This window comes from Raphanus sativus, chromosome 4, assembly GCF_000801105.2.
Source record: "Raphanus sativus cultivar WK10039 chromosome 4, ASM80110v3, whole genome shotgun sequence".
NCBI classification, from domain to species: domain Eukaryota; kingdom Viridiplantae; phylum Streptophyta; class Magnoliopsida; order Brassicales; family Brassicaceae; genus Raphanus; species Raphanus sativus.
Window position 1 is genome coordinate 49,755,101 of NC_079514.1, and position 16,427 is coordinate 49,771,527.

At 32.5% G+C, this 16,427-nt stretch overlaps 3 protein-coding genes and 1 non-coding gene across 4 annotated transcripts; all 4 read left to right on the forward strand.

Annotated features, from left to right (window-relative positions):
- Positions 1 to 2,697: 2,697 nt before the first annotated feature.
- On the forward strand, positions 2,698 to 2,894 carry LOC130512042 (U2 spliceosomal RNA). The gene has a single exon (XR_008945606.1). It is a non-coding gene; the product is annotated as a U2 spliceosomal RNA (small nuclear RNA).
- An 812-nt stretch (positions 2,895 to 3,706) lies between these two features.
- LOC108829418 (uncharacterized) lies at positions 3,707 to 5,962 on the forward strand. The gene is made up of 2 exons (XM_018603072.2): positions 3,707 to 4,286; positions 5,325 to 5,962. Exons 1-2 carry the CDS (start codon positions 3,824 to 3,826, stop codon positions 5,840 to 5,842), a joined length of 981 nt encoding a protein of 326 aa, XP_018458574.1. The 5' UTR covers positions 3,707 to 3,823; the 3' UTR covers positions 5,843 to 5,962.
- Positions 5,963 to 11,818: 5,856 nt separating this feature from the next.
- Positions 11,819 to 13,281, forward strand: LOC108829425 (calmodulin-2). The gene is made up of 2 exons (XM_018603083.2): positions 11,819 to 12,068; positions 12,685 to 13,281. The coding sequence occupies exons 1-2, from the start codon at positions 11,993 to 11,995 to the stop codon at positions 13,056 to 13,058; spliced, it is 450 nt and encodes a 149-aa protein (XP_018458585.1). The 5' UTR covers positions 11,819 to 11,992; the 3' UTR covers positions 13,059 to 13,281.
- Positions 13,282 to 13,419: 138 nt separating this feature from the next.
- Positions 13,420 to 15,466, forward strand: LOC108829424 (putative transcription factor bHLH107). Its single transcript, XM_018603082.2, has 2 exons — positions 13,420 to 14,146; positions 14,835 to 15,466. The coding sequence occupies exons 1-2, from the start codon at positions 13,907 to 13,909 to the stop codon at positions 15,288 to 15,290; spliced, it is 696 nt and encodes a 231-aa protein (XP_018458584.2). The 5' UTR covers positions 13,420 to 13,906; the 3' UTR covers positions 15,291 to 15,466.
- The last annotated feature ends 961 nt before the right edge of the window (positions 15,467 to 16,427 follow it).

The window sequence follows — 16,427 nt, forward strand, 5'->3', positions numbered from 1 at the left end:
TTTTCTACTATGTTCATAAAGCATTCACCAAAGTGAGCCAATTCAAGTTGAAGTTCTGGTGATGTTTTTTTATTGGAACTCTTTAATTTCATTTAAGAAAATGGAGATAATAAAACATGCCCTTGTGTCATTCAACTTTTCTTTTCCTTTTCCTCTAGTTCTTCCAACAAAGTTTTTGTCAGTAAATTAAATTGGAGTCTAGTTGAAAGTTCATGTTCAAAAATAAAGTCTAGTTGAGAGATCATAATCATTTTTTTATTGGAATTCCTATGGGAAAAATGTTAAACAAATCCTAAACTTTGCGATTTGAACCATTATAATCCCCAGTTTTCAAAATAACCACAAAAATCACATATTTATTATCAACTATTTAAAAAATCTCTAGCTTTCGTTGAATGGATCAATTTAAACCTGACGTTAATTACACTAACAGAATATTTAAACTCAGTTAATTCTCATTGTTAACCAAAAAGACACAATGTTTTGTCGATTAAAAAAACACATCTCCTCTCATTATTTCTCAAATTGATTTGAAGGTTTTCTCTAAATTACGAATCCTAAATCACGAACCACTATCAAAAATCTTCGACGAACCAGATCGTATAGAGAAAAGATGGGTAATCAAAAGAACAAGAAGTCTTGACAAGAGAAATTTGGTGGTGTCAGCTCTGTAGCGTCTATGTCAGCGGCGTCAGGACAATCTCGTGGCGAGCTTCTCGGAGAATCATCCAAAGCCGTTGGGGCCAAAAGTGGAGTCGACGATTTAGATAAAAGGAAAAAGAGCAAAACAGATACTCTCGACGGCGAAGAAGAAGAAAATGTATTTTTTAATTGACAAAACACGGCGTTGTTTTATTTTACGAAGAAAATTAACTGAGTTTAAATATTCTGTCAGTGTAATTAACGTCGGGTTTAAAGTGATCCATTCAACAAAAAGTTAGAAGTTTTTTAGATTGTTGATAATAAATGTATGATTTTTGTGGTTATTTTAAAACTGAGGATTATAATGATCTAAATCCCAAAGTTGAGGATTTGTTTAACATTTTTTCCGAATTCTTATTAGTGTCATTTAAGAAAATGGAGGTACTAAAACTTGCCCTCGCCTCATTCAGTTGCTTCTTCCCCCTCTTCCTCTTGTTGAACTTTCCCTACAAAAATCAAATTTGGAGTCAAGTCAAAAAAACATTATTTATTTTAAAACTCAATTCAGAAAAAATGCAGATAATAAAACTTTGAGTTGTTGTGATATTCCCCATGAACTATACATACCCACGCTCAAACCCGCCAAATTCTTACTCTCATCAAAGACCCTCCCAAATTAAATAATCCAACCTAATTCCACATATTTAATAAAATTAGTAGAATCACGTTTGATACTCTTAATCACTTTTGTAAATTTGGAAGCATCAGTGCTCCTGTCTGGCTTTTTATATAATGACTGCTTGAGATACAATGATGATCTCATATTCTCATTCCTTTTTTAGACACCCTCGTCTCAGACAAAACATGAATATCTCTCAACAGACCCTAACCAGCCATGCACTAACGCATGGTTATACCAAAGAGTAAACTATATCCAAAGCCATGATTTGTTGCTTTAGTGTATGTAATAAGGAGTAGCAAGGCCCTTCAGTTTCTAAGCCTATTACTTGAGTTGTACCAAACTCTTTCGGAAGTTTTAACTTATTGCACACTTCAACTTGTCTATTCTTGTGTCTTAATGAAGATCATGTGATTAAATTCATCTTTCATTTTCCAGGAGAATGTCACTGACAAAAGCTCCAGACGTCCAAAGACTAATCAAAGCCGTACAAGATCTAAGAACTAAGCTTCTGTTGAAAATCCAGGAGACAAAGAAAGATCTCCCCAAGAAGCTGCTCTTTCTCTTGGTGGGTTTCTACGCTGCAACTGCTTTCTCTACGTTTATTGGACAAACAGGAGACTGAGAAGTCCTGTCTGCTTCTTTGGCTGTCCTTGTACTCGAATGCAGAGAATCCATTCCATTAATCAACAAGTCGCGGAGCGTAGTCACCATGTTTAACTGTTGGAAGAGCTGACTCCCCCCTTGGACTATTCCTAAGATTCATTCAGAATATGAAGTTAGACACAACAAATATTTTAAGCTCTTATGATGATTCCAGTGAATGAACACTCTTGGCTGCATTGCAGGTTTTAGCTAAGAACATGGAAGCGACAACACAACTGAAACCTGACAACACAACAGAACTGGAAGCGACAACACATCATTGCTGATTGATAAATTTATAATAGCATTGATTCTCTGAAATATCGTCTTCCGTTGCTTTGTTTTTGAAGTCTTGTTGAGAAGTTAACAAAGATATGACTTAGCTTCAAGCATCACGAGATCACAGGTATCTTTTGGATCTACAATTTTTTTATCAACTTTTTTTTTGGATCTACATAGTTCTGGAAATCAACGCCAAAGAGCACACAAAGGTAGAAACAAAAGAGAGCATTAGAGACCTTATTCAAAACCAGACAACGGTGCTTTTCAAAATCTCAGACAAGAACCAGATGGCCAAACCTAGACAAGTATATAGGAACGGGAGATTCGACGTCGTATTGAGTGTCTTATAGATGAATGACTATTTTAAAAAAATCCCACATCGGTAAGCTAAAGAAAGTTAGTCATAAGCTTCGCAGTATATAAAGAAGAGGAGTCTGTCTTAACAAATCATACCTTTCTCGGCCTTTTGGCTAAGATCAAGTGTAGTATCTGTTCTTATCAGTTTAATATCTGATATGTGGACTATCGGTTCACACGATATTAACTCTATTTTTTAAAGGAGAAAGCCCATTAAGATTGCTTGCTATCTGGGTTTTCATGAGTCGTCCATGCGTTGCACTACTGCACGGGCCTGGGCTCAGCCCACCAATATATAAGTCCAAAGTTTAAACTTAAAACGAATCTAGTTGAAATAATGTAATAGAGCTGACTGGTCCACTCAACTAAAATTTTCTTTTAACCATTTGGGCCCAACTGACATTTTCTTTTAAAGATTTGACCCAAATTAGAGTTTCTCAGATACTATATCAACTCGTGATGGGCTTTGCATTATTGCAGCAACTCAAGGTCTCTCACTCTCTTGTCCAAAGTGTGAAGTACATAAAGCTTACTGGTTTTCATAACTTGTATTCAGAAAAGTCAAAACTATATAGTTCTCACCATTGGCAGGCCATTGTATTCTCCCACTTTCGTACCGGATTTGCTCCTTCAATTGACTGATACATCATTTTCGGTTAACTTACAGGTTTATCTGGTTGACATTGAAGAAACTTTGTTGCAGTGTTGCAGTTAGCGCTGTACGTAATCTTCTTCATTCAAAACAAAGATGTTCTATCACTCTATGATCTATGACCAAAAATCTTTGTATCTATACATCACCAAAATCATTGTGAATTTTCTGTTTAAATAATATAGACTATTAAGCTTCATTAGTGGAAAATTTTAATAATAGAAATATAATTTTTAATTAATACGTTTCTTACTGAAAATTAAAGAAATATTTTATTATAAATTTCTTTATACAAGAAAGAAGAGGAATAGAGTGGTAAAAAAACATTATAAAAACACTGGTAATTCAAGTATTTGCCATGTGCCAATATGGACCAACCTCAATGTATAAAAACGTAAAATAAAGAGAAAAGAAATAAACAATAAAGGAAATAAAAACCTAAACAACAAAAAGGTATAATGATTTAATTACCGTTGGGAGTGAATAAAAAACATTATCGATGGGAGTTTAAGGTTTTAGATAGAGAGAACACAAAGAAGTCAGAAAGAAACAAAAGACAAAGGAGTATGAAGAAGAGCAAACAAGAGAGCTTGCTTTCTCCTTCATCCTCATGGCGGGAGACTCATAATCCTCCTCGGAGAACTTCAAACTCCTCCGCCGTATCCTCCGGCTGCCTCCCTGGATTCTTCAACCTCTTCCTCTCCACCTTCAACTTCTCCTCCAACCGCCGCAAATCCATCACTCAGGGATCTAAAAAACAAGAACAAAGAACGGTCATCTACGCTTCTCCTTCAGATGATACATCAAACCGAGATGGTAGAAGAGTCGTAGAGCCGCCGCTACCACACAACGAAGGACTGGAGGGAGATGCGGCGAGGGTGAGTCTTGTTGGAGCGTTAGAGAAATGTGATCGGGACTTAGAGGAGCTACGGAGAACCATCAACGTCATCAAAACAAGCTACCTTCTTCACAAGAAACTTGAGGTTTCACCGACGACGGCGCGTGATAGTTTCAAGTTCTGTAGCACCGGTGAGTTTCTCTTGGTTCCCATGTTAATAAATGTCTCTCATCATGTTAATACATTTACTAGATATTAATCGTAAAATTAAACGCAACTATACTTAACCTAAGTTAACATAGCAGAATGAGAATGCCAAATATTTTTGTCTCTTTGGTGGTGGGGAGGTCATGAGTATGTCCGATAGTGGAAGATAGTCTCATCATTTTCTTTTGTTTTTTTTATTAATACGAATAGTTTATATATAGAGATAAACAAATTTCATGCATGCTTTTTACCAAAAAAAAAGAAACAATTTCAAGCATGCATGGAATATGTTACTTGATTGAGTCAGTTGAGTTCGCTTCAAAGTTGTTGGCAATTGTCATTGAGGATAATGCTCAAATTGATATTAAGTCAAAAGATTGGGGAATAATTAGTAGTGAGTCTACTGACGTTTAGCCTTAGTCTAATCTAACATGATGTGTATCTAATTAAAGTGCAAAAGAGAGTGGAGAAAGAGGCATGTTAGACAAATAATGAAGGAAGAAACAGCTTTTATGGGAGCTTTATTCCTTTATTCATGAAGCCCACTTTTACTTTCTACATCATTTGGGCCCCCACCCATAATTTGATTTATTACTGATTCTGACCCACAAACTGTTGAATGGTACCAAATCAAGTATACCACTTTTTAAGCAAGATAATTCTGCATAGCACATAATTCATGTGTTGTCCAAAAAAGCACATAATTTATGTTAATTTCTTTTTGAATAATACATAAGAAAACAACCAAGAAAACGTTTTTTTTTTTAATCTATTGCTTAGAAAAATATTTCTGCTATTTAAAAGGGACATGTTAAGAATGTATGTCTTGTTTAAAAAAAACATGGATGAAATCAACTTTGTAAAATTAGTAACTTGGTCTTATTGTGATAGTCGAGATATACAAATAAGGATTTGGTTTACAGCAATATTATTATTTTTTTGATAACGACAATGATAAATAAATAATATACTAATTAAACAAACCTTGTCGTATAAATTATTGTATTTGCTTACAATGGCAGGTGATGTCGTCGTGGGGACGCAAACTAATAAGAACATGAAGGCGACAAGACACGAAACAGATACGGACACAACAATGCTGTCGAAGGTGATGAAGAACGATCAAGAGTACAAGGACAACATAACCTACAAAGTCAACCACAATAATCTAATCACTGATCATTACGCCATTCATGACGTCATTTCGAGGAGAACAACGATGGAGACACGTGACACGGCGCCAATTATGGTGCAGAAGGTAAGACAGAGCTTGCTGGAGAGCGTGAACGAGGTTTGTGATGACGTGGAATCTGGTCAACGAAGAGAGGTCGCTAAGATCGGTTTGGCTCTTCACGACCACATCTGTCGGGATTTGATCTCGGAGACAGTTCACGAGCTCTCCTCCTTCTCCGACTACAACTACGACGAGTGTCATAAGTCTACTGATTGTTACGGGGGAGAAAATGGACGCCGACACATCCGGCGTGGCAGTACCAACTCACTTCCGCTAGACGCGTGTCGGAGGAGACTAGTGTTTTGATGTGTCGATCTCTTTAGGTTCTTTGTCTGTCATAGTCGCGACAGTTTTCACCTACAACACGTTTTGTAGGTCTTGTTTTATAATGTTGTTGAATTCATAATCTACTAATAATTAAGACGATATGCACTTTGAATAGGGTGCAAATGGTTGGGTTTAATTAATGATAAACTAGGATCCAACGGCGTTAAAATTGGTTCAGAAAGTTTTTTTTTTTTTTACTAGATGGTTCAGAAAGTTAACTGAAGCGAATATCGGGTTTGTTAATATCTATCTTATTAAAACAGAAACATTCTGTTGGACTTAACATTTATTTTGTAAGTTTTTAAATTAAATATATTTTTATACTTTATAGTTAAACTTGCATTAAATCATTAATGTTTCTTTCTTTATACTATTATCCATGTTTCCAAACAATATACTTATTTCTTTATACTACTATCAATGTTTCCAAACAATATATTTTTTATACTACTATCAATGTTTCCAAACAATACAATAATTAATCTTAGTTATTTTATATCTATCATTTTCTCTTTAAAATTTTGTAGAAACGTCATAATTTCATAAATTGCAAAATAATAAACTTTAAAATTTGGATTATAAGATTATAAATTATGAAACTACTATAATTTAAATCAAATTAGATTAAATATCGGTCATCCAACAGTTCAATCGGTTAGTCTCGGATTTTAATTTTTTTTTTAATATGAATATTTTAAAAACCTAAATTGAATTGTCAGATCTCCGGATTAACCGGTATAATCACAATCGGGTTGAATTAAAAAAACACTGATTTAAATGCAAAAAATATTCTAAATACACTCTTTAAAATTACCAAAATATTTGTTATATTATTAGTGAAATTTTTCATCGTAAAATATTCCGCGCTTCCAAGCGCGGGTCAAAATCTAGTGTGTATTATAGTTCGACTAAATTTGAGATGATAAGATGTGAATGTTGATCGTGTATAACCCAAAAATTTAATTAAGTTACATTTAATTAATTTGTTTGTTTTTGTTGTGATGTCCTGTTGACTAAGTAATTGGATTGTTATTATTTTTGTTATGATATAGATTAATTTTAGTAGGACTACTTAAATTATTAAAAATCTAAATAGTATTTTGTTAGTAGATAAAAGTAAGAATTTAATTTAGTAGATTAGATTTGTCTACAGTTTACTATTTGCAGGAGCATATGTTTGTTCATGCAAACAATTTCACTTGTTCCCTTAGACAAAGAATGAAGAAAACTTACAAATTTTAAAAACGAAAAATTCATCTAAGCTACATCTATCTTAAAAGAGAAGTACACATTTAAAAATACCTTTAGTTTTCACTTTTATTTACGCTTCATGCCACTGTAATATTAATTAAGCTTCCTATTTTTATGCTTGTCTTTTTCACTTCAGTTAATGAGTTTTCCAAAATTAAATACACAATTAAATAATACTTCATATTTTAATGCTTTGTCTTTTCCACTTAGATTAATGTGTTTTCTAAAATTAAATTTGAATTAAATACATTTCATTAACTTTTCCATTAAATCAATATCAAATTAAAAAAAATTACATTTTTATTGGACAAACAATTCATATAAATTATAATATAAACTTTTCATTTAACGAATCTGAACGAAAAAAAATATTACCAAATTTGAACAGAAAGTAGATAATATCCAACGGATTTACCATTTTGGTATCTAAAGAACCATAACCAAACCTGATCCAAACGAAATATTTCGGATATTCAAATGTATTTAGATCATATTTATATACTTCAATACGTTAGCTATTTTTAGAGTTAATATCCAAGATATAAGCTATTTTAAAGTTGTTTAAAATATTTGAAATATAAAAAATAGTCAAAAGTAAACATCTAAAGTAGACAAACAATAATCAAAACACCAAAAATACTTAAAATATATATTTATTCTCCATCCAAATATTCAAGTTAAACCTATTTTAAATTTTTAATTTAGGTACTTTGGCTTACATTACTCAAATTTACATGTTATATTATTTTTATTTTTAGATTTAGGGATATTTAAAGATATATAAATTTTGAAAATTTAAAATAGTTTAAGCGGGTTATCAAACCCGCAAAGATCCGAATCAAACCGGAACCAAAATTTATAAATACACGAATAGAGCTATAATCTTTAAACTCGAAAAATCTCAAACCCGAATAGATTTTAACCGAATTCGAATAGGTACCCAAATATTCACCTCTAACTTAGTCAATATAAAACGATCAACTATTATAATTATTCTATTTAGTATAAATAAATAAAAACTAAAAGTGAAATTAATACCCGTGCGGTCACACGGGTCAAGATCTAGTACACTATTATTTTGCCAACTTACATACATGACTTTTCTTTATAACTCATGTTTTGTTTTCTACATATATGTAATCTTTTTGAAATAAATGTAACATTTATTCAATCAAAAACTTGTGTTACTTTCTTTCGATAAATCTATACTATTAAAGCATGATCCTATTGTGTTTTTTACCTAAACCTACCCTTTCTTTAACTAACATTTATTATTTCATTAAGGGCAATCAAGTAATATTAATAACACATTTTTATTGAGTTATTTTTTGGATCCAGCCCACTGCCCACATCATCTCTCTTGGGCCATTTGGGCCGATTAAGAAATCACATCCAATTCTTATTTTTTTCTCCAAATTCAAATAATTTATTTTCAACCATTATTTATATTTTGTGTAGTGAACAAAAATTAATAACTTAATTATTATGTTTTTTCTTTTTAATATAATTTAAGCATTCATAAAAAAATTTTGAATTCTTTCATTGAAAAGTATAAATCTTTATTAAAAGTATATAATTTTTTATTAAAAAATTAACCACATAATAAAATTAATATATCAGAGTTATACCAAGTTAATTCATTAAAAATAAAGTTTAATTTTCTAAACATAAATACTCACTAGACCTGGACGTTTGGATACCCATTCGGGTACGGATCGGTTCTTTCGGATATCGAGTTCTTTGGGTTTTGAAATTAAACCCCATTCGGGTTTTGAAATTAAACCACATTCGGGTATTATAAAATTTCGGGTCAGGTTCGAGTCGGGTCTTTCTGGATCCGGGTGGGTTCGGTTCTCATGCATAAGAACTTCCAAAATAACCAAATAACCAAAGTATCTAACGGGTTCAGTTATTTGTACTCAAAGTAACCAAAGTATCTGATTCGGTTCAAATTTTTGTATCCAAATTATTCAAAAGTAACCAAAAATATACATTTTATATAGTTTTTTGGGTAAACTTTTATCCAAACTATCATATTTTATCCAAAAATACTCAAAAGTACCGAAAATAACTACTATAATTAACTTATAATATCAATTTAAAAATTAAAATAATTATAAATATAATTATAAATATAATTATAACATATATATTTTAGATATATTTTGGATATCTTCGGGTACTCATTTGGTTCTCGGTTCGGATCGGATTCGGGACCGATTCTTCGGATATAGCAATTTAGAATTCATTCGGATATTTATCCTGGGTCTGATCGGGTTCGGAACCCTGATTTTCGGGTCGGTTTCAGGTTGGTTCTTCGGGTCCGGATATTGTGCTTTGGCCTATACTCTTTTAAAATTAAACACGATAAAGAAAAATAAAAAAGCTTAAGTCTTTTATAAAAAAAACAAATATACAAAAATATGACATTTACTAAATATTTGTCAATTTAAAAGAAAAAATAAAGGAAAATAAATCCGCGCTTTGAAAGCGCGGATAAAAATCTAGTCATTGATTATTACCATAACAGGTCCCAATCTGTATCTTCTTGTTTACTCATACTAGGAAATTGAGTAGATAAATATAAACTGTGGTTTAAATTACTTCCAATTTCCAAAATCTCACTAAAAATTTCCAAAGTGGTGGTTACTTCCGCTTTCTTTAAATTTTCATAATAAACCCTCAACTTTTAACAAAATTATGAAAGTGGCTCACGTGTTTGCTTTAATATTATGGTAGACAGAATTATAAACACAATTGACGTGATGTTTAACTCTATTAGTTTTACTTGAACATATATTTTATTAAAATTAATTAATTTATTACCAAAACATATTTTATTTTATTTATAGATAAAATTAAGGGGTTTTTTGTGAAATAACAAAAAAATAATGGGAAATTGGATTTTTAGTAAGAAGGTAGAGAGAGATAAGAAGAGAAATAAGGAGAGAGAGAAAGAGAGATTTTGGTTAGTTTGTGAGAGAAATCCAAAAAGTGAGGAATAAATATGGGGAAAATCCCATGAAAAACCTTCAAAGTGGCAAGTACTTCCACTTTAAACCTCCAAATTTTATGTTTCCATAATAAACCTTGAAAATAAAGATATTCTTAACAAAAACCTTCAAAATGACTAACGTGTTTTATGTGATGTTAAGATAACTAACGTGTTTTATGTTTCTTAGAAACGACGACGAAGAAGATAGCTTCTTTAAAGTCTCTGATGTATCTGTTCATCATTTTCGCCTACGGTATTGCAATTTCATCATCGGTTTTTGCCAGAGCACAAGATGAAGAGAAGCAAAGAGAAAATCATAGGATAAAGAGACAAGAAGCATTGGGCGTAGGTTCCTTCTAGATTTCAAGGAAATTCCGAAGAGAAGCAACATCACCTTCGAATAATCTCTTTGAGGTACTATCTTACTCCATGGACTCGAAAATCTAGAATAAGAAGATTCAAAATATTAGAATTATCTTATTCCATGTTGTGTATAACACGATCTCTTTTTCACTTATAAATGTTTTTCTTAGATTTTCTATTATTTTCTTTCACAAACACTTATGATGGCTCATGAGTAAAATAAAAAATGGTTTGTTAAAAATATAAGTAATTACAATAAATCACATGTTTTATCGAAAGGAGACAGAGTTAATAACAACATTAATAGAGTTTATTATTCTGTTTATTTTAACATCACATAAAACATGTTAACCTTTTGAAGGTTTTTGTTAAAAATATCTTCAATTTCAAGGTTTATTATGGAAACATAAAATTTGGAGGTTTAAAGTGGAAGTGCTTGCCACTTATAAGGTTTTTCATGGGATTTTCCCAATAAATATGTGTATGTTAGAAATAATATAAAGTAATGATATTTTTAATACTTTAATCTTCTTAATCCATATCTATGTGTCATAATATGTGGTGCTTCTTTAGTTTTTTCTTTTATTTGCCAAGCTTTTAATTTCTAAAGGTTATAAGATAACTGTTTCAATTTATTTTGATTTGTAAAAGCAAACTAATTCTATTGTTGATATAATCTTCATATATGAATTTGTTTATTATTAAAAAAAAATTATGATAAATTTTATTTGTTTACATTGCACCGAAGGAAAGATATTAAAAGAAAATTTAGTTTATTAAAAAGAAAAAATTAATAAAATATATGTTTAAGTAAAACAAATAGAGTACCGGTTATAATTCTGTCCATCATAATAATAAAGAAATACATAAGCCATTCTCATTTTTTTTTTGTTAAGAATGTTCTTAGTTTGAAGATTTATTATGGAAACTTTTTTTTTTCAACAAATAGTTTTTTATTATTATTGTGGAATCTTAAATCTTTTTTTTTTTACAAAATGGCGGAATCTTAAATCTTAAAGGTTTAAAATGGAAGTCATGGTCATTTTGGAGGTTTTTAATGATATTTTTCCTAGATGTTGAAGGTATTTTTTAAAAAAAAATTGGAAGAGGAAAAAAAATTCAAAACATTTGTTGACTGATTTACTGATTAGTGAACTAAAATAAAGACCTTAACCAATATAAGGACGTTATGCTGCCGTGAGAGTCAACGTTCCGCGTACAGACCGCGTGAGATGGGATTGGAAGAAAATCATTGTTAATGTCATTAACGTAAATTAAAGCAACGAAAGAGGATGTAAAAGAGATTTCACATCCGGTACGGGATTATAAAAGGATTAAGAGTCCCGGTTCGGAGTAAAAGTCGTTAAGTATCCGATAAAGACGGTCTCTCTCTCGCTCCCTCGTTGAAGCCTTTCTAATTTCTCTTCTTCTTCCTCCTCCTCCTCTCGATTCTCGATTGGAGATTAAAATCAGAAAGGTATCTACGAAAAAAGCAAAAAAAAAGAGAAACAATCTCAAGAATGGCGGATCAGCTCACCGACGATCAGATCTCTGAGTTCAAGGAAGCCTTCAGCTTATTCGACAAGGATGGTGACGGTACGTTTGTCTCTTCTCTCCAGCCTCCATATGTTTAGGAACATACGTTTTTGGAATGCTTAGGAGTTAGGAGTTTGCCACTTTGTATACATGTGATTATCTGTGTCTTCGATTGGTTCGATCACTGGTTATTTCACTATATCGTATGGATCTGCGTTTCTTGATCTCTTGACTCGTTCTTTAGTTTCTCTATCGATTTCCCCGAAACGATGTCGTTATAGGAAAAGATAGAGAGACAAACTTTGAATTTGGATCTACCTATGATGCTCTGCTTCTCTACGGAGTTTTGTTTTGAATTTGTTTTCTGCTTTGTCTTAAAAAAAAAGAAAAAGACAGAAACTTGTTGTCTGCTTTGAGTTTTGTCTGAAAATGATAAAAAGAGAGAAACTTGTCGTCTGTGTTTCAAAAAAAAAAAGAAGGGAAACTTGTGGTCCGCTTTGAGTTTTGTCTGTTTTGTCTGAAAAAAGCATAAAGAGAAACATGTTGTCTGCTTTGAGTTTTGTCTGAAAACGATAAAAATGAGAAACTTGTTGTTGTCTGCTTTGAGTTTTGTAATTGTTAATTTTTTTTGGGAGTACGGAATGATGTAACAATCCTTGATTTTGATTGCTTACAGGTTGTATTACCACCAAGGAGCTTGGAACCGTGATGCGTTCTCTTGGACAGAACCCAACAGAAGCAGAGCTCCAAGACATGATCAACGAAGTTGACGCTGACGGTAACGGAACCATTGATTTCCCGGAGTTCTTGAACCTCATGGCACGTAAGATGAAGGACACCGACTCCGAGGAAGAGCTCAAGGAAGCGTTCCGGGTCTTTGACAAGGACCAGAACGGTTTCATCTCAGCTGCTGAGCTCCGTCATGTGATGACAAACCTGGGAGAGAAGCTCACCGACGAAGAGGTTGATGAGATGATCAAGGAAGCTGATGTTGATGGTGATGGACAGATTAACTATGAGGAGTTTGTCAAGGTCATGATGGCTAAGTGATTAAGGTTTTTGTTACTAAATACTCTCTTTTATATTTTACTATTATGTTCTAAAGTTTTTTATTCATGGAACTTGGTTCTGTTTTATGGCTGTTTAAGATGCAAATGTTGTCTCTTTTATGCTCTGTTTTGTGTCCGAACATTTCAAGTCTTGGTCTTTGTAAGTTTGTAACTTTGGTCTAGTTTCGTGGTGTTTGTTATTAATGGTCTCTAGTAAAGCATTATATCTTGGTTTTCTTAAATATAAAAGAATCTATCTCTAGCTCATGGAGGTGGCAGTGTCTCACCATAAAATTTGCAATTAATTTAAAATAAAGACTTTCTAGAACACGAGGCTGATGTGCAAACAATAACTTGTCAATAAATCCTTCGAACCTAGTGTGATCACTGACGATGCAGTTGAATATTTTGGCTTAATTTTTTATTTTTGTAACATATATTTATGTTAAAGCTAATTTTATAAAAACGAATTTTGGAAATGTTCCGAGTCATTTGCAAACCATAAACGGTCGAGTTAAAGTAATATTTTCTTTCTTTACCTACTACGACCGTATAAAATATTATAAACAGTAGAAAACGGTATCCATTATCGATCAAAACGCATGCAACGTTTGCAGGAGAAATAATATGACTTGTATTCAACTTTTATTTGAACAAAAAAAAAGTATTCAACTTTTATTATAAATAAACATTATTCTCGATGACACTATACAATATACAGTCTCTCTCTCCAATCTCGTTTTTGTATAGTATAAATATATATACAACCTTCCTTTTAGGACAGAACCCACCGAAAGCTCCAAACACAACAAAAACAAGAAAGCTGCAGAGAAGCAAACAACAACAAAAATGCAGCCAGAGATTTCAGATCAAATATTATATTCTTTCCTCACCGGGGGATCCTGTGCCTCGTCCACCACCACTACCAGAAGGTCGTCCTTTTTCCCTTGTGCCATGGAAGACACAAGCTCTCAAGACAAAGCTCTTGCTACTAATCTGAGGAAACATAGAGAAAGTGAGCGAAGAAGAAGAGAAAGAATCAACTATAATCTTAACAAGTTCCGGAACTTAATCTCTTGTGACTCCAAGGTACACATATTACTTCATGTTATTAATTTCTCACTTACTGAAAGTTTGATAGAGGCTAATATATAATCTACTAAATTACTAATTTCAAGTGGAAGCCCTAAAGCATTTAACAATTTAAAAGGTAAAGATTTAACTTCTATCTTTGTCTACCTAGTCTGTATACTTAGCTTAATAGAGGGACTTAAAATGAGAATTCGAGTTTTGGTTGTTATCTCATCAGAGTTCTTAAACATGACTCTTTTCAAAAAAAAAAAAAAAAGTTCTTAAACATGACGTTTTTGTGTGTATTATATTTATTTAGTTAGTTAAGTGCTTAACTAATCTTGCTTGGCTAATTCATCAGTATAACGCACTGTGACTACTGTCTACTGTCTTAGGATTTGATTTATTGAAGTTGAAAATTTGTAATGTTTTCGAATATTAAAAAGCTGCAAGTACTGGGAATATCTAGAAAATTGAGGACAAATTTATGAACAGCTTTCAAAGTGATTTTTATTCTCTGAAGCTGTTAAATCATTTTGTCGGAAAAGTTCTCAAGCTTTTTAAAACAAAAAATTATTTGAAACAAGTTGAACATGCAAGACAAGATTCCTCGAACAAAGAGTTTCCAGATTCAAGATTTTTTAGTTTACAAAAAAAGAAGATCCAAGACTTTTCTCTTTCTTACGTTTCATATGTTTCTTCACAGACCGACAAAGCCACACTACTAGCCAAAGTGGTCCAACGAGTCAATGAACTAAAACAACAAACCCTAGATATCTCCAAAGAGACCGTACCGTCCGAGACAGACGAAATCAGTGTACTCAACTTCGAAGACTGTTCCAACGAAGATGGTCGGATAATCTTCAAAGTATCGTTCTGCTGCGAGGACAGGCCAGATCTCATGAAAGATCTCGTGGAGACACTTAGATCTCTTCGGATGGAAACTGTCTATGCCTATATGACAACAATCGGTGGTCGGACAAGAAATGATCTCGTTGTGGTCGGCAACAAAGAGCAGCACAGTGTCGAGTCCGTGACATTACTACAGAACGCACTTAAGTCGTTGCTCGAACGGTCAAACCAGTCGGTGATGATGGGACATGGTGGTGGGGAAGAAAGGTCCAAAAGACGTCGTCCTGTTGATCACATCATACGGGTGTGATCTGATGAGACATGAGCACTATATAAAATAGTTTTGTTATAGTCAGTATAACATTTATCTTTTATTAGATAAACAACGTGGTTATTATTGACGAACCCTTTCGTGTTTTTTCTAAAAGGGCATATCGTGTTTATTTTTTCCACGAAGAGAAAATACTCTATATGGTTTTTGAGTTATCATGTTATGCTGCTATGAGTGCTGGTGTAATTATGAGTGCAAACGAGGTTTTCATTTAATTGTTGGAATATTTGTTGAGGGTCTGATGCTGAAGAATATCTAAAGAAGAGATGTGATTGGGTGAAGATTGTCAAGTACATGCAGAGAAACAAGACTTCCAAAACATTAAATATATACGTTATATAAAAAACCCTAGTAGCATAAAATGGTGAATGTAAAGTGAACGTACGACGTAAGACAGTGAAAAGAAGGTGTTTGTAGAATCTTAATGAAAGAATATATATGGAGGTGCTGAGTTTCAAAGCTAGCTCATGTCATCTTGTCCTCCAAAGATCTCTTCCTCTTGTGTCGTATCTTTCTGATTTTTTTTGTACCTTCACTCTTTCTTTTTGTTTTTTGTTGATGAAAATTTATACTTGATTTTTTGGGAGCACATGGAAAAAGCTGGTTGAATACACAACTAAGGAATCTTTTTATTGTCAAATAATGTCATTGACTCATTGTACATATTTTCACATTTCCCAAAATGTGAAATGTTGTCGTTTATAATCTTATGACTTATCTCCTGTTAATCTCACTGGAAATTCAGAAATCAAACCGAGTCTATCCACAAATAATTAAATACTAGCGTCAATAATAGCAATTTTATGACAATTACAACAGAAGACAGTTCAAAATTACATTTAATATCATATCCATCATATGTAACATTAGTTTTACATAAACTCATCAGGACTCTCTTGATGTGAACATACGAGTAGGCTTTGGGCTTATAGTGCTCTTTAAATGGGTTTAGCCCAATTTGATCGGAAGATAAAGATTGATCAAATACACTAGTACAGTATATGGTAATACGTTTATTTTGATCACCATATCCCATGTTTTACGTAGTTAATCTTAATAACTGAGTTGAAATTTGAGAGAACTATAGTAGTACGTACTCTTGAAGTAGATGGGTTT